The sequence below is a fragment of the Oryx dammah genome, unplaced genomic scaffold, assembly GCF_014754425.2.
Source record: "Oryx dammah isolate SB20612 unplaced genomic scaffold, SCBI_Odam_1.1 HiC_scaffold_17, whole genome shotgun sequence".
Lineage (NCBI taxonomy): Eukaryota > Metazoa > Chordata > Mammalia > Artiodactyla > Bovidae > Oryx > Oryx dammah.
This window is the reverse complement of record NW_024070201.1, coordinates 63695913-63723840: the sequence shown is the minus strand read 5'-3', so window position 1 is coordinate 63723840 and position 27928 is coordinate 63695913. Positions and strand designations below refer to the sequence as shown.

Genomic DNA, 27928 nt, shown 5'->3' with positions numbered 1-27928 from the left:
CCAAATAGTCCACAAAGTAGCTTTGGTTATTATTTTCATTTTACAGATGAGACAGTTGAGATTCCGAGAGTTGGTGGTGAATGGAGGATTTGACCGCTAGGTTCTTGCTCCCAGTCTTTTGGCTGCGGTGGGCCCCAGAAGCAGGGCTGGCTTTCAGGGATTTCCCCGAGTGGGGTCCCTGTGGCTGTGCTCCTGCGCTCCCAGGCTGTCCTGAATCCCAAGACTCTGCCTTCCCCAAGTTCTTCCCACTGTTTTCCCTTCAGCTTCCACTGCTTGCTCCTCGCTCCAGGCTGTTCTCTCTAGCCAGGCCTTGGCCTCCTCCATCCCCCATTCTGGACACCAGAAAGGCTTTTCTTCTCGGACTTTGCTTTGGGCCCCACACCTTCTGCTCCTAAATAGTCAGAGTCTTCCATTAACTATGGAATAAAATCCAAGCACCATGACTACATGCCTTCTCTTTACCTTTTCTCTCCAAACTGTACAGAGTGTTTATCCTCTTGAGTTGGCTTTTGTTCTGAGATATGTGTGTGTGTGTGTGTTTGTATCAGTCAGTTCAGTTGCTCAGTCGTGTCCGACTTTTTGCGACCCCATGAACCGCAGCATGCCAGGCTTCCCTGTCCATCACCAACTCCTGGAGCTTACTCAAACTTATGTCCACCCCGTTGGTGATGCCATCCAGCCATCTCATCCTCTGGCATCCCCTTCTCCTCCTGCCTTCAATCTTTCCCAGCATCAGGGTCTTTTCCAATGAGATTGTATATGTATGTGTGTGTGTGTGTATATATATAATCTCAAAACTGTTTAAAATTCATTTTAATATTTATTTATTTTATTTATTTGGCTGCACCGGGTCTTAGTTGTGGCATGCGGGATCTCTAGTTATGGGCATTTGAACTCTTAGTTGAAGCTAGTTCCCTGACCAGGGATCAAGCCCAGGCCCCCTGCCTTGAAAGTTTGGAGTCTTAGCCACTGGACCACCAGGGAAGTCCATAAAATTCATTTTTTTAATTTATTTATTTTTAGTTGGAAGATAATTGCTTTACAGTATTGTGTTGGTTTCTGCTATACATCGGCCTGAATCACCCATAGGGATACATATGTCCCCTCCCTCTTGAACTGCCCTCCCACCTGGTCCCAACCCTCTAGGTTGTCACAGAGCATTAGGTTTGAGCTCCCTGCATCATATAGCAAATTCCCACCAGCTATCTATTTTACATATGGAATTGTATATGTTTCAAAGCTACTCTATTTGACCCACCCTCTCCTTCACTGTGTTCATAAGTCTGTTTTTATGTCTCCATTACTGCCCTGCAAATAGTTTCATCAGTACCATCTTTCTAGATTCCATATATATGCGTGTGTGCGTGTGTGTGTCTGAAATTCATTTTAATGGTTTACATTGTCATGGATCCTTTGAAGAAAGGATAATTAAAGGATAAAAGTATCCTTTAATTAAACATGTAAATAGTCATTTATTTCCCAGTGGCACTAGATGAACTCAGCCCTTTTTCTTAGAGAGACCTCCCCCATTCCCTCCAGAGATTGAGATCCTGCCTCTCTCAGGTCCCAGCTCAAGCTTCCCCAGTTCTGGGAAGCCTCCCAGTGATCTAGGCCGGAATGATCACTCCTCCCAACCTCGGTTCTTCATCTGACCTCACAAACTGAGATCAAGCATGTCCTGAAACCCCAGCGCTTCCCTGAGTTAGACCTGGGTGTCAGTCCTACTCTGACAGTTCCAGCCAAGTGACCTTGAACAAGTCATTTCATCTCTGAGTCTTGGTTTTGGCATCCATACTACGGGGACAGTGCCATCTACTGTACATGGTGACTATAAATGGCTAAATAAAACACTGCATACACAGAATTTTAAGAAGCAGTGTGCCTGCTGGCTGGGATTATAGCTTCTGGACCCAAGCTGCTTGGGTTCCAACCCTGGCTCTGCCAATTACTTGGATGAGCTATTGAATTCTCATGCCCCAGTATCTCTCTCTGTAAGACTGAATGACAGGTGTATTATGAGGAATAAATGAATTGATACATGTATGGTACTCAGATGCCTCGCACAGAGAAAATGATCAAGAATGTCAGCTGTTATCTTGTAACACATCCTTCCTCCTCACTTCAACATTTCATTTGCTATCTCCATACATAGACTGAACGGCCTCACTACCGGGAAAATGCCTGTGTGTTCTTTTATCCCTGAGCCCAGTACCCTGCCTGGCATGTGGACAGGAGCTCTTTAAGCTGCTGAACTCACCATAATGGGCGCTGTGGGACCATGCAGAATACCCCCAGCAGCCTATAGAGGCAAAGGATAAGGTTTCCAGACTGTGAGCGCTGGGAGCAAACGCTGGGCAGGAAGGAGACTGGGGATACAGGTGGAGGGGGAGACACGTTGACTGCTTCCCCTGCCCCCACCCCGTCTCCAGCTCACCCCTCCCCCAAGGCCAGGCGTTTAATCTGGCGGACTCAGTGTGTGCAGTCAAGGCAGGCACTGGACCTCCCATCCGGGCTGGAGGTGGGGGTGGGGCTTCAGACCTCACCTGAGGTGGGGGGGCCACGGGGAGGGGTGCAGGGGGCGCAGCCCCGGCTACCTCCGCCCCCCATTCAGGGTCCTGCTGGCTTCTCCCCTGCCCTCACCGCCCGCGGGAGCCCAGCCGGACCTGGGCGGGCCTCCGTGCCCCGCAGCTTCCCTTCCAGCCACAGCCCGGGGCCTCCCCGCGCGGCCACACCTCCCCGGGCTCCGCAAGGGTTAAGGCGGCCGCCGAGAGTAGAGGTTTGGGCTGACGTCGCGCCAGCTGAAGGTGGTTCCCCTCGGATGAGGATGGGAGAGCCTGGCGAGCTGAAACCCGAGCTCCTGCTCAGCTGGGGCTTGGGGAGGTCCGCGTAGGAGCCGCCTGCCCGCCGGCCTCCCTCGGTCCCTCCCCAGCAGTCACTCCGGGCCCCGCCGCGGGAACGATGGAGCTGGGCTGGTGGCCGCAGCTGGGGCTTACTTTCCTGCAACTCCTTCTCATCTCGTCCTTGCCAAGAGGTACTGTGGGTCGCATTCAGGAGCCCCCAGGAGGGGACTTTTGTCTCCTGGGGTTAGTTAGGGGGCAGGAGCGGGGTGTCCCAAGAGAAGGTGCTTGTGTGTCTGTGGGTGGTGGTGGTGAGCTTTCTTCTAGTGGGAATCTTGGGGGCTTGGCTGGTGGTGCTGAAGTGTCCCTCTTTCTTTCTAAGAACGTGACACCGTTTTTCTGCCATCCCAACTTGTAGGACTGAACTGCCTCAGAAAATGTACCAGCTTCCGTTTATGTGCCTTTTTTTTTTTTTTTTAAGCTTTTTAAAGCACAAAATTATCGCTGGGGTTCTACCCAGGCTCAGGTGCCCCCTCTGCCATGCAAAAGCCAAATCTCTACCTGGAAAAAGCTCCCTCCCAGGTGAGCTGGGAGGAAAGAGGTGAATAAGAGCAGGGCTTGCAGCGAGGGTGTTTGTCCTGAAGCATCTTGTTGAGGAAATCTCACACCACAACCGTTCAGAACAGATTCCCAGCAAGGGAGAGGTGCTCACTCAGCATATATACACTTCCTTTCCGATAAGGATGAGAAAGAAGAAGAAAAGGCTGGGGTGAAGAGTGCAAGTTGATTTTGGGGATGCACAGAGTTTATTTAGAAAGAACTGTGGCTTCTGTGTTTTTCACATGTCATTTTCTGAGCCACAAACCCCACGTCAGATAGGCTCCTGGGGCAAGTGAGGTTGAAACAAGACCCAGACAGAGCTCTTGGGAGCCTCTTGACCCAGCAGAGCAAGGGGAGAGCAGGCTTGTCCTGTGACTGTTGCTGGGCAAGCAGGGAAGGAGGACTTCTTAGGAGCATCTGTCCCTCTATGGCTAGAGAAGCCAGGTGTCAGGAGGCAAGGTGAGAGCTCAGGAGGTAAGATGCACAGGTGATAAAACAGGGCAGCTTTGTGGAGGAGCAGGGAGTGTATGAGCCTTTGCTACTCCCCTCTGTGGGGGTGACCTGCCCCCTGTGCTGGGGACCTGTCACCTTTGCTTTACTTAAGAAGTGGGTGCTTCACTGCTGCATGGAGCTGGCAAGCGCCCAACAATGAAACAGTAAGTTGGGTGGTGAGGGTGTAGAAAGCCATCAGCTACTGTAGAAGGGAAGCTGGACCTCGGCACACGTCGCCTCATGGTGAATGAACAAAAACCGAGATACATGAAAAGCACACACACCCGTCCCCCCATTTTAGTCGATACTTTCTAGCTACCTGCCAGCCCCAGGTGAAATCTTCCTTGCTGATTTACTCTCAAGCTGAAGAGTGTTTCATTTGAATTTTGCTTTACTGGTATCTGGAACAGCCCAATAATATAGGGAGAAGGAGCCGGGGAGGGTGGAGTCTGATAATCCTTTAACCCAGCCACTTGCCCGGGGTTTAGTTGGTGACATTTTCTTAAGACTTGTCCCTGTTCCACCTCTGCCTTTTGGAGCCAACCTTCCAGGGCACGGTGGCCCAAGCCCAACTCCAGAAGAGCCTGCTTCCTCCAATAGTGCCAGGGCTCCCAGCTTTAGCTTTCTTGTCCCGGCATCTCTTTTTCTAATGTGGCAGGTGAGATGGCTGAAACCCATAAAAGCTGAAAACTAAAGCTCAGCTGCCCCTTTTTCCTTGCCCAGGATCTGAAAAACCTGTTTATCCCTGACCTGAGAATCTCTTATACCTTTTACTCAGGAAAGAAAGCTGACTCTGGTGAAGAATCGCCTGCCAATGCAGGAGACAGGGGTTCAACCCTTGGGTGGGGGAGATCCTCTGGAGAAGGAAAGGGCAACCCAGTCTAGTATTCTTGCCTGGTGAATTCCATGGACAGAGGAGACTGGCGGGCTACAGTCCATGGGGTCATAAAGAGTCAGACGCGACTTAGAGACCAAAACAAAACTAACAACATCAAAAAAGCCAAACAGAAAAGAAGAGCTTCAGGGAGTGTGCATGGTGTCTGGGCAGCCAAGCTGCTGACTGAGCCGGAGAGCAAGGCCATTTCATTGTCTGTCAAACATTCACGTTTAAAGGGAGCACAGAGGGATGGAGTGGAGAAGGAAAATATTTCAAGTTGTGAGCGAGTGAGTCCACTCCCTGCTGGAATTCTGAATCTGGCCCCTGTCAAGGAAAGCTTAGCAGCATGTTTCCTCTAATTACTTTTCTAAAAAGAGCATTTGATGAAATGTAAACATCCACTAGGATGGCACGGCAAACGGTTGTTGCTCATCGACTCGGGACACGTGTCTGAGGATGAGAATCCAAACATCAGGCCAAGTGATAACCCAATACAAACAGCATGTGAGGGGAGAAACCCAATTCCACTGACTTCACCAAATAGCAGTAGCTCTGCCAGCAGGATCCAGCCTAAAAGGAACAACTCATTGAAAAGATGTGACTCTGGGGAATGAAGCTTTCACATGAATAACTTCACAAGTGTTGCTTCCAACAGACATTAGCTGGTGGGGAGCGAGCATCCAGGCAACTGGGGAGGATAATCTGAAGCCCAGATATGCAGTGGGCAGGAGCAACCCATGGAGACAGGGAATGTGGAAAGAAAGCAAGAGGGAAGGAGTGGCAAGAAAAATTAGATGTTGGTTTATAATGGGATGTGTTAGCAAATTCCAAGAAGAGAGCTATGAAAATTGGGCCTTCTTGGCAGGGCTGGATTTTTGTGGGGACTATGAAGAGGGTTTTCCCTTGATATATACTCTGAGAACTCCTAACTTTTCCAACAGGGAAATAATTTGATGGTGGGATCATGGGTTTCAGGAGCTAGGAGTGACTGGAGAGATCATTTGGTCAGAGTACCTCAAAGGCAGAGGAGGAGGAGAGTAAACATCTGAGCATTTATGATGAGCTCAGTGTTTAAACCGAAGCAGAGCAGGTGCTGTTATTCCCCAGATGGGGTTTAGAGAGGGTCTATACCCTGTTCAAAGATACATAGGCACAGTTCCTGGAAGGGTGAAACATTTGATATAGCAGTTCCACCTCTGGGAATAGACACAAAATAAATGAAAGCTGAAACTCCAGCAAATATTCACACACCCATGTCCACTGCAACACTATTGCCAGCAGCCAAAAGGGAGAAACAACCCACGTGTGGGTAAACAGAATGTGGGTCTATACACACAATGGAATACTATTCAGCCTTAAAAAGGAGTGAAGTTCTGGTTCAAATGACAACGTGGATGAGCCTTGAAAACATGATGCTTAAGTGAAAGAACCCAGACACAAAAAGATACATGCTGTATGATTCCACTTATGTGAGGTGCCTAGAGGAGTCAAATTCATAAAGGCAGAAAGTAGAACAGTGGTTACCAGGGGCTGGAGGAGGAGGGATTGGAGAGTTAGTTTTTAACGGGCGTAGAGTGTCAGTGATCTGATGATAACATTCTGGAGATGTATAGCAGTGATGGTTACACAGGCCATTGGACTGTACCCTTAAAGGTGATTAAAATGGTAAGTCTGTGTTATTTACATTTTGCTGCAGAAATGATTCCCAGGTGGCGCTAGTGGTAAAGAACCTGCCTGCCAATGCAGGAGATATAAAGAGATGCAGGTTCAGTCCCTGGGCCTGGAAGATCCCCTGAAGAAGGAAATGGCAACCCAATCCAGTATTCTTGCCTGGTGAACCCCATGGACAGAGGAGCCTGGCAGGCTATAGTCCATGGGGTCACAAAGAGTTGGACACAACTGAAGTGACTTAGCACAGTACAGCAATAATGATAAAAAGAAAACAAAAGATTAGTGGAGCCTGGGGTGAGCCCAGACTGTCAGCTTCCTGAGTCAAGCTCACCTGGTACCCGGCTGACAGACTCACACAGCTAACAGCCTCCTACACTGATGCGCATGTAATCGTGGCGTGGTTTCAGGACACAGGTGGCAGGAGAGGGTCCTTGCTCTCTTCCATGTGGGTGGCGCTACTGTTGTGTTGTGGAGTGACTCTGGCAAAGAGGGAGACTATAGCGGGGAAGGACTGGCAGCCTTAGGGTAAAGGTCTGCAGAAGTATTTAGCAGGGTATAGTGCTTGAAAGGTTTTGAACCTGAATGCTTTGAGGTGGGCTGGGTCCTCTGTCTGGTCTGACACCCCACTTCTCAGTTCACAGGTGTCTTACCTGCTAGTCCCTGCTTATATTTGCCTTGTTGACCTCTGTTCCTGGGAGGGATGGGGGAGAAATGGGATGTGAAAGAGAAAAAGTGGAAAGCTGGGTGCTGAATGGGGAGAAGTACAAGTGAGCATTTTGCAGCTGACAGGGAACATAAATATATTTTCACTTGTGTGTGTTGTGGAACACAATCTCACCTCTATGACCACCAGTAAAATGTTTTATGAATGCCCTTAAGGGTGGGCTGTTGGTTGAAGTTGAGGGTGAGGTTGGGTGTTATATTTGGGTCAGTAAGCTGGGGACAAAGCACCTTTGGACCCAGAGGCAGAGATGACCTGGAGCATGTAAGTCCCTTAGAAATATCCAGAAGCCTTAGGGAGGGCTTTGGAATGCTACTGGCAGGGACTGTGGGTTTGACTTAAATTTATCTGCATCTGCGTTACCCTGGCTAGACAGCAACGGCTGAGATTATGGCGTCTCATGGTGTCTGGAGGACCTAATGATTGGCCTTAAGTCAGAAAATTATTTCCATCTGCCCTCCTAGGGGTGGCCGATCCCGATGCAAGAGAAAACCTCTCTACCTTCCTTTTCTGAGCCTAGTTCTAGAAGCTGCAATTGATTTGGGGGGAAGGGTGCACATTTCAGTAATAAATGAGGGAAAGTGATACCCTGCTCCTCCCCTCATGTGGGAGGACCTGTCACCCCCACTTTGTGGATATTTGAAAGTCACAAGAGCCCAGAACCCTCTCATTTTATTTTAAAGGGGAGGGAAAAGCAGTGTTTACATTTTCTAATTCCTGAATTCCAGGGCAGAGGACCCTGAGGCCAGCTGGAGCTTTGAAAGCTACCAGATCAGTGGCAAAAAGTTATCAGATTTCAAGCCTGGTCTGTGTTTAAGGAGTTCTGTTTGTCAGTCATCCCAAGATCTGGGCCAAAGCATTAGGTTTATAATGGAGAGAAAGAAGTAAAATGCAGGAAAAGTCAAACTTCATATCTATGAACAAAACCACTCAGGGAAGGTAGAGAATTAGAGCTGGCTGGAGATATTTCTCTTAACCAATGGGACTTTCTACTACTCACCACCCAACGCTGTTCCTTTCATTGTTCTCAGTTGTTATTTGTGATACAGACACAGAGCCTGTGTGGGCTGAGAGTGGAGTAAGTAGGGCTGCACATCAGATATTTCACTTGTAATGGTGGAAACACCAGTGGTGGAAGCCTCATACCTAAGGGACCAGATCCCAAATAATCTACTGGTATTTGTGGTAAATACCAGGCATTCTCCTATATGTTTTACATGTATTCATTTAATCCTCAGAACATACCTACAAGGTAAGTAGTTATTATCCCTAGTTTACATACTGAGAGAGAGGTACAGTACCTGCCCAGGTCGCAGAGCTGGACATCAGTGTTTTGAGCCCAGTCTGACTCCATAATGCGTGCACCAAAGCAGTAACACCGCTCTAGTCAGTAGTGGGTCCAGCTATGGTAGATCTGCTGTCTGTATTTTGGCCAAATCATAAGGATCATGGTGATAGGAAAGAGTTCTGGTTATCCTGTGGATATTCCAAGAGCTGATATTCCCCGGCCCCTGAGTCAGCAAGGTCACATGCTCACCACTGTAGAGGCTGAGTGGACGTAAGTGACGAGGGAGAGACCTCAGCACTCCCTGTGGGACCACGTGGAACCCAAGAGGAGCCATTTTCTAGTGGAAACAGGAATGTTAAGCAGATCGCAAATCCCACTCACTTCTGGGTAGCTGTCCACAGGCACATGCATCTCATTATGATTAGACATGGGAAGTGAGAATTTCTTTGTCTCATGGTCAAATTGTATAATCAAAATCACGTTTCTGTTTGTGGAGCGACAGAGTTAAGGATGAGACATGCTTCATGCCTGGCCCTGAGACCGTGACGCACTAGTCTTTTATGGATTTATTCTGTCAAGATCGTCGATGTGTAAATTCTTAGGTGATGGAATAGGAGTAGCAGCCCTGGCATGAATAAGGGGAGGCATTTTTCTTTCTTCTTTTTTTGGCGTAACGCAGCTGATGGATATTGCAGGGGATGGAGATGCAGCCTCCCTCCATTAATACTGAGATGGATTTTAACCAGTTCATTTCAACCTTGAATGAGGATCTGCCATCTTTTGGGTCTTTTGTCCAGTGGTTAAGAGAGCCCAAATGAAGACGCACGTTTCTGTCACCTTCTGCCTCTGGAGTTGGGGACATGCCCTCATCCCTGCAGGGTAGACATCTATCTTTATCACTGTCCTCTCCCAGACTCTGGCTGTTTCAGGGGGCTGAGTTAGTGGTTTGGCAGCGAGTGTCGGTAAGTAGAAGTCTGGTCAGTTGATTTGGTGATTGGAAAACCAGGGCTGCTGCTGCCAGAAGAGAGTGAGGAACACATTCAGGCAACTTTAGCTCATGGGGAGGTGCAGCAATTGTCCTCATAAGCTGAATTTATGATTGGTTAAAATAAATTTCCAGCTAGCTTAATGGAAAACCACTGGGTGGAGGAGGGATGTTGGCCTGGTTTGCCTCAAATCAAATCATTTGAGGACTTCGGCGAACTGAAGTGTCAGTTTTTCAAACCCAGTTCTATGCCAATTTACTTCACAGGATTCCTTTGAAGATGATCAGTTAATCCCCTATATTGTGCGACCCCACTTTGGAAGTCAGTAGTGATGGTGGAGAACACCTAGGATGCCCAGGATGAGTTGCCTGAGCTTAGCTTCTAGCTGGTAGCATCTACTCCCATATTTTCTAATATACCACTTCACTCACCTGGGATGCAAGCAGAAGGAAGGGCTTGGCTGGTATAAAGAATCTTTATTGCTTTACTTCTTTCTATTTTGGCTTTCTGCCTCCCACTGGGTGGTCGACTGCCTGCTTCTAAGTGATGTTCAGCCTCCTTTCTGTGCAAACCTGGCTCCCCTGGCCAATTCACTGGTAGAACAGAAGAAGTGAATATTCAAGTCTTCATGGAAATGAGAGACCAACTGTAATACACAGAAAAGCAAAATATATGTACTAGTAATGGACCCAGTTGGGGCTTCCCTTGTGGCTCAGTGGTATAGAATCCACCTGCCAATGCAGGAGACTCAAGTTTGATCCCTGGGTCAGGAAGATCTCCTGAAGGAGGAAATGGCAACCCACTTCACTATTCTTGCCTGGGAAATCCCATGGACCGAGGAGCCTGGCAGGCTACAGGTCTTGGGGTCGCGTCAGACACGATTGAGTGACTAAACAACAGAAGTGGCCCCAATGGATTTCCTGTAAAATAGACTCCAAAAGATCATAGCAGGAGCTGTTTCTAACAGCAGTCTTTGTCACAAATAACCTGACCCTGGAAATCACATATGCCTGATATGTCTGCATTTGTATATTTATTCAACAAACTGGAGATAGCAGGATGAATGAGACCAGTCCTTTTCCTAAAGACACTTGTGATCTGTTGAGAGAGCTCATGGTCTAGCCTGGTGTTTTCCAAAGTAGGTTTCATGAGATACTAATATTAAAGGATATTCAGCAGAAATAATAAAACCTAGGATGTCATGATGAAGTAAGTTTGGGGAATGTGGGAATTAACTTGGTACAAAGAATATTATAGGCTCGGCAAAGCCCTACAATAAAACAAGCTGTTACTAGCGTTTAAAAAGTTGTTCAGCTGCAGAACCTCTTTTCATGTCATACCTTATACCATCAGTGGATTTAGCACTCCATGGAATACAGTTTGGAAAACTCAGGTCTCTTGTCCATAATGAATAAAACGTTGAAGAATCTCTCTCTCACCATTATGGAGGACAAGGTAAGAAGGGAATTTGAAAATCTACAAAATTGGAGTGTCTCTTTGGACTTCTGCTGAGAGACAAACAGGAAGTCTGTTGTCCTGCTCACTCCACACTTGCTGAGATGTTGAAAGAACCATTGGGATGATCCCGGACTTGTTGTTGTGATAAAAGTCCTCACCAGCGTCGACCTGCGTAGTTCACCAAGAAAGCGTATTCCTGGCCTACCAGGTGCTCACAGTAATGTGATTGCCCTGGGATCACTGGGCGGAATGAGGTGTGACTCTGATTACGATGCACGTGGACATGTGACAGTCCCAGGGAGCGGTAAGAGCTATGACTTGACTTCCCCACATAGGTTGGAAGCTTGGTGACAGTTACACTGTCCCCACTTCAAAAATGAGGAGACTATTCGAGCATCCTTCTAGCTCCTGGAAACATTGAGTTCAAGATCCAAGTCCATTCATTACCAGTTAACCTCCCCCCACCTCAACACACATGTTGGTTTGTCTCCAATCTTTTTTATTTATCCTCCTGTCTGCTAGTTTGGGTATAGCTCAGGCACCATGATCCTGATTTGTACAACCCGGAAGCGGTTTGGGCTGTTTACACTGGTGCTGTATCCCATAGAGACAGCACATGAGTTTGAGCTGTTCATCAACCCCTTGTTTGCTGTTTCTGAGAACAGCTTTATTCCTCCCTTTCCTAAATATTGTTCTTGTTGTCATGCAACACAGTTTCTTCCTTAGCCCTCCCGTTGCCTGCCTCCTGTCTCTGCCCAGACTTGTTTCAGATTGGATGACTACAGTGGCAATGGATAAGGAATAAAGCAGCTGTTTCTTTTAAGGGTTTTCTGCCCAACCCATAACCTTCTCAGCAAAGATTTAGCTCTTCCTGGCCATTTTATGTATTTCATTTTTGATGCTGATATCTTAGTATGGATGTGTTCCAGTTTGAATATACATGCACACAGAAAAATAAAAGTATGGGTATGGTTGTTGTTGTTCAGTTGCTCAGTAGTGTCTGGCTCTTTGTGACCCCATGGATTGCAGGACACCAGGCTTCCCTGTCCTTCACTGTCTCCTGGAGTTTGCTCAAACTCATGTCCATTGAGTCGATGATGCCATCCAACCATCTTATCGTTTGTCGTCCCCTTCTCCTTCTGCCTTCAATCTTTCCCAGCATCAGGATCTTTTCCAATGTGTCAGCTCTGAGCATCAGGTGGGCCAAAGTATTGGATCTTCAGCTTCAGCATCAGTCCTTCCAATGAATATTCCGGATTGATTTCCTTTAGGAAATGGATGTAGTTATATATACACTTATGTGTGTATATGGATGGATATGTATGAACATGGGGTGTAGATTATTATGATTTAAAACACGGGCCAGAGTTTGAATCCTGCCTCCATCATTTATGGCTCTTTTCTTGGAAACTTACTTAACCTCTTTCATGTGGCCTTACCACCTTCCAACCTGTACACTGAGAATAATAGTGTCTTTATTTGAGTTTGAGAAGGGAATGGCGACCCACTCCAGTATTCCTGGCTGGAGAATGCCATGGACAGAGGAACCTGGAGTGCTGCGGTCCATGGCATTGCAAAGAGTTGGACATGACTGAGCAACTAACACACACAAATGAGATAACCTATTTACTTTTAAATTATTATTGGGATATAGTTGATTTATTATTGTTTTCTTTAATTTTTGTTTGGAGTATAATTGCTTTACAATGCTGTGTTGGTTTCCGCTCTATAACAGCATGAATCAGCTATATGTACACTTATGTCCCATCCCTCTTGAGCCTCCCCTTACCTTCCCCTTCCCATCCCTCTAGGTCATCACAGAGCACTGAGCTGAGCTCCCTGTGCTATATAGCAGGTTCTGGAGTAGTACTGAGCCATAAAAAGGAATAAAATTGAGTCATTTGTAATGATGTAAATGAACCTAGAGTCTGTCATACAGAGTGAAGTTAAGTTAGAAAGAGAAAACCAAGTATAGTTGATTTATAATGTGTTAGCTTCAGGTGGACAGCAAAATGAATCTGCTATACATATACACATATCCACTCTTTTTTAGATTCTTTCCCCACATAGGCCATTACAGAGTGTTGACTAGAGTTCCCTGTGATATAGAGTAGCTCCTTTTTAGCTATCTATTTTAAGGCATTGGCACCCCACTCCAGTACTCTTGCCTGGAAAATCCCATGGACGGAGGAGCCTGGAAGGCTGCAGTCCATGGGGTCGCTAAGAGTCGGACATGACTGAGCAACTTCACTTTCACTCTTCACTTTCATGCATTGGAGAAGGAAATGGCAACCCACTCCAGTGTTCTTGCCTGGAGAATCCCAGGGCGGGGGAGCCTGGTGGGCTGCCGTCTAGGGGGTCACACAGAGTCAGACACGACTGAAGCGACTTAGCAACAGCTGCAGCAGCAGCAGTGTCTATGTGTCAATCCCAATCTTTGATTTATCCCTCCCTTCCAATTTACCCTCCCTCTTCCTTACCCTTCAGTGACCATAAGTTTATTTTCTACATCTGTAACTTTATTTTGTAGATAAATTCATTTGTAACCTTGTTTTTAGATTCTACATATAAGTGATATCATATGATATTTGTCTTTCTCTGTCTGGCTTACTTCATTTAGTGTGACAGTCTCTAGGCGGTCCAGTGGTTTAGACTGAGCTTTCACTGCAGGGGGTGAGGATTTGATCCCTGGTTGGGGAACTAAGATCCTGCATGCCATGTGGCATGGCCAAAAAAAAAAAAAAAAAAGAGAGAGAGCCTATTAAGTATAATGCTTTGCAAAAAGGAGTACTCAGGAAATTAAAGTCATCTGCTGCTCCTCTCTTTTCTAGTATTTTTCCCACTAGCACAGAAGGAATTAAGGAGAAGTACTGGGTATTCTGTCGTTAGTAGGCTGGAATTTACATGGTCCTTTTCAGGCTCACTTCATCTTGGTGCACAGTCCTATCCTAGTCATCTGACTCTGTGTCAGAAAAAAAAAAAAAATTCCAAAAGGTTCACCATATGTTTATTTCTCTGAGACTTGCTTTCTCCCCTTGCTTTTATCATGCATCTGCCTTCCAACCTTAGGGTGAAATTCCTTCCATGTGCCTAAGTTTGTCCATGTGCTGGATTCTTGCAGGGATTTGAGGGGCTGGTGTCTTGCAGAGTGGGTGATTCTGGGTCAGTGATGTTGTCTCCCAAACATGAGATGGTGCCCATGGCCACCTGTTGTGATTCAAGGGTAGAGCCAGCCAGGAATCCTCAGGCCAAAAGAAGTTCCCCTTCATCTTGTTCAAGCTTGTAGAGCTGGGGGAGGCAGCTATAATGAGGACTAGCCTGCATGAAGCTGCTGCCAGCTTAGGGCTGAGTGAACCATAGGACATACCATTATAAATGCATCACCCTCGTTCAGCCTGACATCTGCTCTTGGCCATCTGCCTTTGGTAGAAGGAAAATCTGGCTTCTGCTTGGCATCAGTGAACCTGAATGTGAAGACAGTAACACTGATTCTGGAGGCTCCTGGCAAAGGGATAGATGTGGTTGACCAAGGCCCCTGTAGACCCCTGGCAGACTCTGGCTCAGAAAGAAGGTTTTCAACATGTGGAGGATTGGGGAACAAGTGGGATTGTTTTTATGTCTGAGGAAATCCAGATTAGATTTTTAGGGTAAGCATAAGTTTTATTGTTTTCTTAAGGAAATATCTTTTCTTGTATTACTTTAAAAAATATTTATATATTTTTGTCTGTGTTGTGCAACTTGTGGGATCTTAGTTACCTGACCAGGGATTGAACCTGCGCCTTCTTCAATGAATGCTCAAGAGTCCTAACCACTGGACTGTCAGGGAATTCCCAAGTTTTATTGTTCCTTAATTTATACATTCTAATGCTTTGCTTGAATAATATTTGCTGAGTTTTATTGCCAGGAAATTTTAAGTGCATTATTAAATTTTTTTTAGTAGCCAATGCTAATTAAAAAAGTAAAATCTATTCAGCTCATATTGCAGTGTTGGAAATAACCCAGAAGCAGCTGTCTTTCTGTGCTGGGGATTTCTAGCACAGTTGTTGAGGATAATGGCAACTTGGGACCCTTCCAAGATGCTCGAGTTTGGGTTTTACTCCCTTTGGCTATAGATGTAGAATTTCTATTCCCAGAAGAGAAGCAGCAGGAGGTGAGGTATGTCCTATTTAAATAGGTGTCTGAAGAGGAGGTATTAGAGAGAAGAGATTAGAAAATCTAAAAGCAAGGGGGAGGAACTCAGAATGCCATGATAGAAACAAGAACAGACTGCTTGGAAATGCCATGTATGTGTGGACCTCTGGGGGAGACTGTTACTCACCCCTTTTGTTCCCTTAGCCATCTGTATCTTAGCCACACGTATGATGGCTTTAAAAAAAAATTTTTGTGGAACATAGTTGATTTACAACCTGAAATTAACACAATATTGTAAATCAATTATACTTCGTTAGAGTATATTAGAATGTACAGCAAAGTGAGTCAGATATATATATATATATATATTCTTTTTCAGATTCTTTTCCCATATAGGTTATTACAGAATACTGAGTAGAGTTCCTTGTGCTGTACAGTAAGTCCTTGTTAATTATGTTTTATGTATAGTAATGTATATACGTTAATCCCAGTCTCCTAATTTATCACTTCCCCCCGTGTTTCCCCTTTGGTAACCATAGATTTGATTTCCAGGTCTGGGAGTCTGTTTCTGTTCTGTAAGAAAACTTCATTTGTATCATTTTTTATTAGATTTCAACACATAAGTGATATATATTTTTTTCTTTCTCTGTCTGACTTACTTCACTTAGTATAAAAATTTCTAGGTCCATCCATGTTTCTGCAAATGGCATTCTTTCATTCTTTTTTATGGCTGAGTAATATTCTAACATATATATGCACCATATCTTCTTTATCTGTTGATGTGTTTTAATTCTAGAGAGAATAATGGTAATGTCTCAACAAACATGCAATTTTTCTTCCAAAGTACTTTATGCTCATTGCCTGTTTAACTGCAGTGATATTAACAACCCCATCAATCTACATCCATTCTCTTGAGATTCGGGGAAAATGCCACAGCAAGATGTCTTGTTTGTGATTGTCCAGCAGCATAAATGAGAGGCAGATTCAGTATTAAAATTTGAGTAATCTGATTTTCAAGTGTGTTCACTTCACAGGTGATGCATTCTTGATCTGTAAAGTCAAAGTTGTGAACTCTCTAGAATCAAAGAATTGTGTTGAAAAGAATAAGACTTTGGCCCTAGGAAGAGCTGGCTTTTTCACCTGAAAGCTGTGCCACCTAGGACAATTTATTTACCATTCTGTTCCTGAGTGTCCTCATCTGTTAAATGAAGAAAATGATACTTACTTTGAAAGGTGGCTCTGAGGATTCAGTGAACTGATTTGTTTCAAAGGCTTGGGTACATTCTTGTGGGGACTGGGACCCAGGGAGAGGGGACAATGAATGAGACGTGACGGAGTAGAGCAGTGTGCTTGATAAAGGATGGAGAGGGGAAGAAAGTGACAGATTGATTTTTGCTTCCCTTTCCTCCCCAATGTACTAATGCCTGCAAACTAGATTTCTAGGGAGTCTATTGAAAGACTTATCACTCCTGATACCCAAGGGGAATGATGAATGTGTTGACTTTCCAGCTATCATTATCTTATTACCAAGAGGAGCTATGAGAAGGGGAAGACCAAGGTCAGCTGAGGGTGGGAACCCAGCCAGCCTGAGACTGAGAGTCACTTGGTGGTGGGGTGGTTTTCAAAGTCACAGGAGGAGATACTGAGTCATCAAGAGCCCTGGTAACCATTCCATCGCCCCTGACTCACAGCATTTCCATCTGGGATTTGCCTGGCATCTGTCATTAGCCCCATGGAGTGGGCGGTCAGATCTTCAGGTGGTTAGGAATGTGCTGTGTTAGAAATCAATACGGGGAGTTCAGAGAGCCTGAGAGGAGGCGGGGGAGTGAGTCGGGATGAGAGGGCAGCCCAAGCTGCCTCAGTGTAGGACTCTGATTCCTACATCTTTCCCCCCCACCACCCCTCTGGTCTTAGATTTATAACACGAAGGACAGCAAGTCAGTGGAGATTTTCATTAAATGTGGTTACAGGGGAGGGCTGTGGGGTTTTTGAGTGGAGACAAAGGCATATTCTAACATCAAAGAGGAGCGAGCCCTTGATGAAAGCCCCTTTCTTTGCCACCTTCTGGGGTGGCCTCAGCCTGGGCCTTTGGTCTGACAACCGACATCATGTATGGAACAGGCCAACTCACATTTTCATCAAGAAGTCTCTGACTTTTTTCAGATTTGCCTGAACAGTTACTGTGTCAGCTTATTTCCTGGAAACCTGGTGTTGAAAACGTGTGCTACTCAGAGATGATGCTGTGAGGACTCCATTGCCCCTTCTGCCCTTCTGTGGAGTTAAGCCCTGGTTGTTTGAGGGATTAAGTGTTCTCCGTCTTGTCAGCAGGAGAAATACATCAGTGTTGGAGAGCCTTAGCGCTAGCTGCCAGGCTGTGAAAACAATGCCGATGGCCCTGAGGACATCCGGCTTTCTCTCACTCATTCATTCATCTTTTCCACCACATCTATAAAAACTGAACCTGGGCTTCCCTGCTGGCTCAGTGGTAAAGAATCCGCCTGCCAATGCTGGAGACATGGGTTCAGTCCCTAATCTGGGAAGATCCCACACGCTGTGGAGCAACTAAGCCCGTGCTTTGCAACTACTGAACCTATTCCCTAGAGCCTGGGGGCCGCACTGAAGCCCTCATGCCCCAGAGCCCATGCTGCAGTGAGAGACCCCCGCAATGAGAAGCCCATGCACGGCAACTAGGGGTGGCCCCTGCTCACCGCAAGGAGAAAAAAGCCTGAGCAGCAACGAAGACCCACTACATCCAAAAACAAATACATAAATAAAATTTTAAAATAAGCAAAAGCCGAACCTGTGCCAGTCAGTCGGCATTGTTCTCATTGCCTTGGTGTTAGCATGAATAAAACAGAACTGAGAGGTTAAGCGTCTTATGTTTTCCAGCGTGAATTCAGGAAAAAGCAGAGCTGGACAATTATAAATGAAATCTCCACTCAGGGGGGCTGCCCTAAGCATGGGAGCTGGGGAAGGGCTTGGGCAAAGCCTATGATACGAAAGTATTGGGTCAGCCAAAAAATTTGTTCATGTTTTTCTGTAAGATTTTATGAACTTTTGGCCAACCCAATACTCTGCAACTCTCTTGATATTTGTTTACCCTGATTTAAAAAAAAAAAAAAAGAGAGAGGAAAGAGAAGCACTTGTCCACACAAAATAATGATGTAGCAATTTAAAATCACTTCTCAGGACTACTCAAGGTCAAGAGAAGATGTTTATGCCTGAAGTAAAGAAATAAAGCAGTTTCTAAAGAAAGTCAAAAATAAAATAGGTTACCAGTTTTAAGAGGTTAAGAAGACTGTGTACACCTCTTTTAGCTTCTATGTGTGAATATATATGTTAATTAAAAGATGACATTTGAAGGGTAAGTTATTTCTGAATCCTTTATGTATAAATTTTATTTTTTTGATGCTTTGACAAGAAATCTTTTCTATTAAAGTATAGGGTCTTTTATGGGTTTCTCTGGTGGCTCAGATGGTAAAGAATCAGCCTGCAATGCAGGAGACCCAGTTTTGATCCCTGGGTCAGGAAGACCATCTTGGAGAAGGGAATGGCAAACCACTCCAGTATTCTTGCCTATAGAATTCCAAGGAGAGACGAGCCTAGTGGGCTATAGTCTCTGAGGTCACAAAGAGTCTGACGTGACTGAGCAACTAACACTTTCACTTTTCATAGAGTGTTTTATAAATAAATAAATAAATACTTTATCCAGTGGAAGAGTTGAGATAAATGAATGAACGTATAATGTGCCCGAAACTTTGTGAGTTCAATTTTGCTATGTGATTGTGGGCACGTGCTTGACTGTTTGGTGCCTTGGTTGGTTCCAAGGTGGTGCTCTGTGAGTTCTTGTTGCTTAATTTGTACTTATTTCCTAGGAAGCACTGGCAGGATAAAACTCATTTGCGGTTTAATAAGACTGTTCTTTTTTGTGTGTAAATAAAGTTTTATTGAAACACTGTCATGCACATCTGTTTATATGTTTTCTGTGGCTATTTTCTATTGAGTAGTTGCCACAGAGACCTCATGACCCACAAACTAAGACAACATTGGAAAGCAACTATACTCCAACAAAAATTAATAAAAAATTAAAAAGATACATCAGCAGATGAATGGATAAGAAAGCTGTGGTACACATACACAATGGAGTATTACTCAGCCGTTAAAAAGAATACATTTGAATCAGTTCTGATGAGATGGATGAAACTGGAGCCTATTATACAGAGTGAAGTAAGCCAGAAAGAAAAACACCAATACAGTATACTAACACATATATATGGAATTTAGAAAGATGGCAATGATGACCCTGTATGCAGGACAGCAAAAAAGACACAGATGTGTATAACGGACTTTTGGACTCAGTGGGAGAGGGAGAGGGTGAGATGACTTGGGAGAATGGTATTGAAACATGTATAATATCATGTAAGAATCAAATTGCCAGTCTATGTCCGATGCAGGATATGGCACGCTTGGGGCTGGTACGCGGGGATGACCCAGAGAGATGTTGTGGGGAGCGGGGGGTGGGAGGGGGGTTCAGGTTTGGGAATGCATGTACACCCGTGGTGGATTCATGTCAATGTATGGCAAAACCAATACAGAATTGTAAAGTAAAATAAATAATAAATAAATTAAAAAATAAAATAAAAAGATAAAGTTAAAATGCCAAGAAAAATGTATCTGCCTCTTTACAAAAACTATTTACCAATCCCTAGGTTAGACAACAAGTAAGGGTTTGTTCTTAAATGTGGACAGCAAAGTAACCTTTGTTCACCTACAGCAGCCCAAAAAACTAGAGGTTGTCCTGGCCTATTTTGCCCTCAGCAGCAGGCTTGCTCATGTCTTCCCTAAACCTGAAATTCTGCAGGCCTCCCTTTCTTCTCAGAATTCCCTAAAAAAATGCCTTTGGAGTTTCTCTTTGCTTATTTCCTACTTAGCTCTTTTCCTCACTGATAAAGTGAAGAGGTCATAGTAACTCATTTTAACTTACAAGAAAATGTTACCCATTTTGCTGGATCATTTTTAAAATTAAATTGCATGAACAGTATAAAAGCACTTTAGCTAAACAAGTATTAAAATGCTTTAGCATACATGCAGGAAAACCTTCAGTTGCCTTTCCACTGTTGGTGTTTCTTTAAATCCTAGTTTTTGTAACTGGCTTTTAACATCATATTGAAATTCCCTGAAATTTGTACGTTCATGCATGTGTGCTCAGTTGCTCTTCACGATCCCATGGACTGTAGCCTACCAGAATCCTCTGTCCATGAAATTTTCAAGGCAGGAATACTGCAGTAGGTTGCCATTTCCTCCTCCAGGAGATCTGAAGCCAAATGACCAGTGTGCCCTTTGTCACAAATGGAGGAGGAAAAGTCCAGGAGATTGTTTATGTCTGCTTATTGTATTTTCAGATCTCTTCAGCTGATCAACTTTAAATATTTCTTCATAGAATATTTCTCAATAAACTTACCTGTTTATTTCTTACATATATGTTTTGGGGCACTTTCCTGTCTCTTTTCCAGCCAGGTGAGAAGTAAGGGTGATGGACTTACCAGACCAGAGGGGCTGAGTCAATAACACCATTAACCCTGTATCCTCCTCCCTCACTTCCATATTCCTGGGAAGTGATCTTATCTTGGCAAATGATAGATTTTTATTTGTTATTTTATTTAATCCCCCTTAACAAGCAAGAGAGTTCCAGAAAAACATCTATTTCTGCTTTATTGACTATGCCAAAGCCTTTGACTGTGTGGATCACAATAAACTGTGGAAAATTCTGCAAGAGATGGGAATACCAGACCACCTGACCTGCCTCTTGAGAAACCTGTATGCAGGTCAGGAAGCAACAGTTAGAACTGGACATGGAACAACAGACTGGTTCCAAATAGGAAAAGGAGTACGTCAAAGCTGTATATTGTCACCCTGCTTTTTTAACTTATATGCAGAGTACATCATGAGAAACGCTGAGCTGGAGGAAGCACAGGCTGAAATCAAGATTGCCAGGAGAAATATCAATAACCTCAGATATGCAGATGACACCACCCTTATGGCAGAAAGTGAAGAAGAACTAAAGAGCCTCTTGATGAAGGTGAAAGAGGAGAGTGAAAAAGTTGGCTTAAAGCTCAACATTCAGAAAACAAAGATCATGGCATCCGGTACCATCAATTCATGGCAAATATATGAGGAAACAGTGGCTGACTTTATTTTTCTGGGCTCTAAAATCACTGCAGATGGTGATTGCAGCCATGAAATTAAAAGACGTTTACTCCTTGGAAGGAAAGTTATGACCAACCTAGACAGCACATGGCAAAGCAGAGAAATTACTTTGCCAACAAAGGTCCGTCTAGTCAAGGCTATGGATTCTCCAATGGTTATGTATGGATGTGAGAGTTGGACTATAAAGAAAAAGCTGAGCACCGAAGAACTGATGCTTTTGTGGTGTTGGAGAAGACTCTTGAGACTCCCTTGGACTGCAAGGAGATCCAACCAGTCCATCCTAAAGGAAATCAGTCCTGAATGTTCATTGGAAGGACTGATGCTGAAGCTGAAACTCCAATATTTTGGCCACCTGATGGGAAGAGCAGACTCATTTGAAAAGACCCTGATGCTGGGAAAGATTGAGGGCAGGAGGAGAAGGGGATGACACAGGATGAGATGGTTGGATGACATCACCGACTCAATGGACATGGGTTTGGGTGAACTCCGGGAGTTGGTGATGGACAGGGAAGCCTGGTGTGCTGCGGTTCGTGGGGCCACAAAGAGTTGGACAGGACTGAGTGACTGAGCTGAACTGAACTGAACCCTGTAGTCCTGTAGATGTGGTGCTAATATCCCTCCTTGATCATCCATTTCTCTTTGCATTGTATGTTTCCTCGTCACGGTGAATGATCCTGTGTTTGTGAGGTCCTTTATCCAATGTCTACTCCTCTATGAAGCTGTGAATTCATCCAACGTCTGCTCCCCTATGAAACTCCACTGGAATGGTGTCTGTTCTCTCCATTGTATCCCAGCGCTCAGCCTCCTACCTGGGACGTGGCGGACGCTCTGTAAACACTTGTGGGATGAAAGAATGAACTCATCAGTTCATCCACAGTCTTGGCACTGTGCTCAGTGGGTTAACTGAGGACCAGAGTGGTTAAATGACTGGCCCTGGGTTAACCTTTCTTTTGAGAAGACACAGTGTGTTAAGTTCCCTGTGGATGATGTAACATTACCACAACCTTAGTGACTTAAAATAGTGCAGTTGTATTTTTGTACAGTTCTGGAGCTCAGTGGTCTACAGTGAGCCTTAGGAGGCCAAAATCAGGGTGAGGGCAGGCGTGTGTTCTTTGGATGCTAGGGGAGAAGCTGTTTCCTTTCCTCGTCCAGCTTCTGCAGGCTGCCTGTATTCTTTCAGCTGTGATCCCTTCTTCCATCTCAAAAGCACAGCACTCTGATCTGTCTAATGCTGCTGTTGTCACACCTCTATTCTGACTCTGACCCTCCTGCCTCCCGTTTATAAAGATCCTTGAGATTTACATTTGCCCTACCTGGACAAACCCCCATTCTCTCCCCATTTCAGGATCCTTAAATTAGTCACACTGGCAAAATTCCTTTTGTCATGTGAGGTCACATTTTCATTGGTCCTGGAGGTCAAGATATGTACATCTTTGGGGCTGTTTTTCTGTCTTCCAGACAAACTGCTTGGGAAGGAGCCAGCTGGCTGACTTGGCAGACAGCATAGAAATGGACTTCCCTGGGGTCATTCCCTTTGGCTAAGATGATACAATATTCTGGACCGTACCTATAAAATTAATGTATGTGCTAGGGAGAGCAGAGGTGGACTTGTTCATTGAAATAAAGAGAAATGCCAATGAAGGCATTTTAGGGAATTAATTTCTTGGGTAAAGGGAGGCCCACAGTATTCCATGGCTGGACTAGCCTGCTGCTTTAGGAAAAACAGGCTCCACCCTCTACTGCAGTGGAGCAAACCTTGCTTGACTTTCCACATTTATAAAAGTACAAGGCTTACAAAAGTTGCAAGTAATTTTTATTCTGTCAGTGTCCCCCAGGAGTCATCAATATTTGTAAATTCTTAGAAAACCTGGAAGGATGGAGTACTTGCCCTCAGATGAGCAAAGGGAGGGGTAAGACATGAGCCACACCCGACAGGCATGTCAGATGTTCAGAGAGTTGGGAAATCGTATGGCTAGACAAGGCGGGGGCTGGCGCCAAGGGATTGGGACCCAAAGTAGATAACCTGGGCCAGTTGCTCTACACCCTTCATCATGGGAGGGAAACTGCCCCTGTTTGATATCAGCAAATTATTGAGCAGAACAAGCTCTCCTGGCTCATCGCTCTGACCCACTGGATGAAAATTCTTGACTGTTGAAGCTCTAGAGCGGAGGCTGATTCCTTCAACAGGGATTTATCCAGTGTCTCTTGCATGCCAGGCCCATCCCTATCTATGGTGGACAAATCAGGTGAGGTTCCTGCCAGCTTATGGTCATGTGAGGGAGACAGATGACAGACCAGTCAGTGGAAACACAGAAAGGGATTATACACTGTGGTAAAGGCTGCGAAAGCAAGCACCTGGGATGCTCTGGTAGAGAATACTATGGAAAGATGAGCAGAGGCACAAACTTCAGAAGAGAAAGTCAGTGAGGACCGTTCTCAACAGGTGTCATTTCCACCGAAGCCCAGTGCTTTGATAGAGGCAGTGGGGAAAGCCAGTGTGAAGGCCCTGGGATGAGCAAGACCTCTGTGGCGTTGAGAAATAGAAGGTGGAAAATAGTCACCAAGGAAAGGCTATAGGACTCAGGAGAGAGCAGCTCTCAAAAGCCTTGGGAACCATACCAGAGCATTTAAGGTTTGCTCCAAATGCAGTTGGAAACAGAAACATTTTATGTAAGGAGTTGACATGTGGTATATTCAAAAAAAGAGATCCTTGAGAAATATGGAGTTATAGTATCTTTCTTTTTAAGCTGATAGCTATTGAATGTTCATTATATACTAAGCACTATGTAAACTCTTTATATACATTGTCTTATCTAGTCCTTTCAGCTAGCTCCTGAGTTTTATATAATGAATTCATTTCATTGGATGATAAACTGAGACTGAGTCAGTAAACTACCTTAGCCAAGATCATACACCCCGTAAGTAGCAGAGGTGGGATTCCAAACCCAGATCTGACTGACTCCGATGCTTAAGCCTTTAAACATTTTGATTTCTCTCACTATTTTTTAGCATTAAAAGTATAATAAAAATAACACAAAATTTGCTACATTAGCCATTTTAAGCATACAATTTGGTGGCATAATATTTGCCCTTTTGTGTCTGGCCTCTTAGTGTGTTTGCAAGGTTTGTCCATATCGTTATTTGTATCAGCATCTTGTTCCTTTTCATGGCTGAACAGTATTCCACATTCAGAATATTGTGTACATATTCCACTGCTTGCTTATTCACTCATCTCTTGGTGGATACTTGGGTTGTTTCTACCCTTTGTCTATTGTGAATAATGCTGCAAGTATCCGTTTCAGTTTCTAATTTTGATTTGGGGTTATATACCTGGAGTATATAAATTTTGATTATATACCTAGGAGTAGAATTACAGAGCTGCACATTAATTCAATGTTTAGCTTTTGAAGGAGCTGTCAAATTGGTTTCCGCAGAAGCTGCACCATTTTACAATCCCATGAGCAATATTCGAGGATTCCAGTTTCTCTACATCTTTGTCAACACTTGTTATTTTCCTTTTTTAAAAAAAATTATAGCCATCCTAGTATGTGTAAGGTGTTATCTTGTTTTGCCTTTGATTTTTAGTTCCCTAATGACTTGTGGTGTTGAGCATCTTTTCGTGTATTTTTTGGCCACTTGTATATGTTCTTTGGAGAAATGTCTATTCATGTCATTTGCCCATTTTAAAATTGGGTTGTTTGGTTTTTTGTGGTTGAGTTGAAGGGGTCTTTTATGTATTCTGGATATTAAATCCTTATTAGATTTGCAAAATTTCCCCCCATTTTTAAGTTGTCCTTTCACTTTCTTAAGAATGCACTTTGTTGCACAAAAGTTTTTAGTCTCAATGAATCCAATTCATCTGTTTATCTTTTGTTGTTTTTTGTGTCATGCCTAAGCATCCAAGATCATACCAAGTCAAGGATCATGGAGACTTACTCCTATGTTTTCTTCTACTTTCCTTCACTTTTAACCATTAAATTCTCTTCTAGATTTTAAAAAGTATTCATTTCATCCCACCAAAATCAGAAACATGAAGCTCAGCTAAGTAAGTCTTAGTGTCTGTCCTAGAGGAGCTCACAAAACAGTTCAGGAAACAAAATTCCAGTGGTGACAATATCATAGTGATCGATGCCAGTTGTTCCCAAATGCCAGTATGAGGATCTTTGCTGCCCTACCAGTGTTTGTGGAAAAAGAAATGAGAGATTTTTTTTCATAAAACTGCATGTATTCATTCTAAGAAACTGTTCCTTATCATGCAAGTGGTTCCTTTCTATGATGCTAGAATGTTCTTATGACCGGAGGCCGAGAGAAGATGGTGATAGTTTTTCTATATGACTCTACTTGGCAAATTAAGAATGAGCTACTCTTTGTCAGACTTCCAAATTTAGGGAAGGAAAACAGAAAACTAAGCTATGAAATTTAAGAGGTTAGAAGCCACCGTAGATTTTAGAGTTGGTTTACATGGGTCTACAAAGTTTGATGAGGATCCTGGCCTGGGGTCTTTAGAGAAGTCTTCACAGGGAAGCCAGAGTCGCTTTCTTCCTCAAATATCTGCTATTTGAGGAAGCATACAAAAAGCATACATATAACAGAAAGCATACATTTCCTGAGTGTCTATGTTTATTTCTATTTTTGCTAGCGTATATTAGACCACTGCTTACAGCTACACAGGTTGTGCACTGCACAATTCCCAAAGGAACCATCCAGCTGCACAACTGCACAGCACAGCCCAGGCATTTGGGCCATCAGAAAAGGCTGGTGACCACTCTCGACCCTAGTTCTATCAAGTACAAGGCTGAATGCCAAGTAGAGACCAGGTCCTTTCCTATCTGACCTATTTCTGCTTCAATCATCTTAGTGCTAGATTTTTTAGGACTAGAGAGTTGGGGCAGGAGGAAGAGGAAATCAAAGTGAGGTCTGTCTTGTTTCTTACCCTGGATTCCTCTGGGCAACCTCCAACTGATTACTCTTATAGTTTTTGCCAGATGGTTTTTCCTTTTCATTCACCTAAGATATATTTTAGGAAAAAAAGAGAGAAATTCTATCCAGAAAGGAGTACTGTTTTCTCATGGGAAAGAACACTCAGTTATACTGGGGGATTGAATGAAGTTCTGCCAATGAGTTCACTCTTATAAAACATTGCAATTCTCCCAAACATACTAATTAAGATACTTTTTGTCTTTTCTGCTGGTTTTAGCTTTGAAGATACCATAAAAATGGTTTGCTGCAAAATCCAGGAGCCAAGTTTGGAGGAAATAACATCGTCTCTACTTGGCATTCAACCTTGTACTTGATAGAACTAGCGTCGAGAGTGGTCACCAGCCTTTTTCGATGGCCCAAATGCCTGGGCTGTGCCGTGCAGTTGTGCAGTTGGATGGTTCCTTTTGGGATTGTGCAGTGCACAACCTGTGTAGCTGTAAGCAGTGGTCTGATATACGCTAGCAAAAATAGTAATAAACATAGACACTCAGGAAATGTATGCTTTTTGTTATTTAAGTGTGTGTGTTAATCCACTTAGATTCTATATTGATAGAACATGATTTCTTTTTTATTAAAAATAAAACTGAATAGCACCTTTGAAATTTGAAATAACAAATTTCACCTGTGCCCCACTGGATGGATTTGAACATCCTGCAGGCAGGTTGTAGGGCAAGGTGCTTCTTGGTAGTAGAGTACTTCTGGGTCTTACCTATTCCTGCCAAGCCCTCCATCCTCACTTGCTGCTTTCTGTTTCAGAGTACACAGTCATTAATGAAGCCTGCCCTGGAGCTGAGTGGAATATCATGTGTCGGGAGTGCTGTGAATACGATCAGATTAAATGTGAGTGCCCTGGAAAGAAGGAAGTGGTCGGTTATACCATCCCGTGCTGCAGGAATGAGGAGAATGAATGTGACTCCTGCCTGATTCACCCAGGTGAGTGTGTGCTGCGAGACCTCGGATCGCCTCCATGTTTTCTGAGGTCACTGATGGAAGCAGGCAGAACACGAGTTCTGACAGGTGGACATCAGGGGTTGTGATGCCATAATAATTAAAAGTGGCATAACTCCACCCACTCTAAATACAGGTATTGGAGGACTTAGTGCCCTTTTCAGTGCCAAACTTACACAGCTGTGGATTCATCTACTTATTCATTCATTGAACAAACAGACTGCACAGCCCCTGTATACTATGGCAAGTACTGGGAACACAGTGCTTTAGAAAAAGAGACATTCCCGGCATTTCTAGAACTTACAGCCTGGTTGGGGAGATGGAAGAGTAAATAGGTAGCTGTAATGTATCATGGGAGGTGCTGTGATAGAGAATACAGGTGCCATGGGAGCCTGGGTGGGGACGGGGTTGGGTGACTTATTAGAGGAGGTGATATGCATGCTGAAGATGGAAACAGCAAACTGAGGAGTGTGAAGGGAATCTAGCAGAGAGGTCAGGCTATAGAGAATAGCACGTGCTAAGGCTCCATGGCAAGAGAAAGCATGGAGTTTAGGGAACTGCAAATAGCTTAGTCTGGCTGGAGGGGTGTGTGTGCATGTGTGTGTGTGTGATGGGAAACTTGGAAAGAGATAGACAAAAGATTAAGGAGAGAACAGGCGTGAGATGCTGAAGGGCTCTGCAGGCTGTACTACGATGTTTAAACTATATCCTGAAGATATCTCATGTAACACT

General features: G+C 44.3%; 1 protein-coding gene across 2 annotated transcripts in view; it reads left to right on the top strand.

Moving 5' to 3' along the window:
* The window catches only part of PAMR1 (peptidase domain containing associated with muscle regeneration 1), a 118657-nt gene that overhangs the window by 35739 nt on the left and 54990 nt on the right, over positions 1 to 27928 (top strand). The window contains exons 1-2 of one of the 2 annotated variants that reach the window (XM_040259016.1): positions 2775 to 3031; positions 27005 to 27181. In XM_040259016.1, the coding sequence (XP_040114950.1) occupies positions 2959 to 3031; positions 27005 to 27181 (250 nt within the window). In that variant the 5' untranslated portion in view covers positions 2775 to 2958. Of the gene's footprint in view, positions 1 to 2774; positions 3032 to 27004; positions 27182 to 27928 lie in introns of those variants that run through there. The other variant, XM_040259017.1, reaches the window with a different exon arrangement.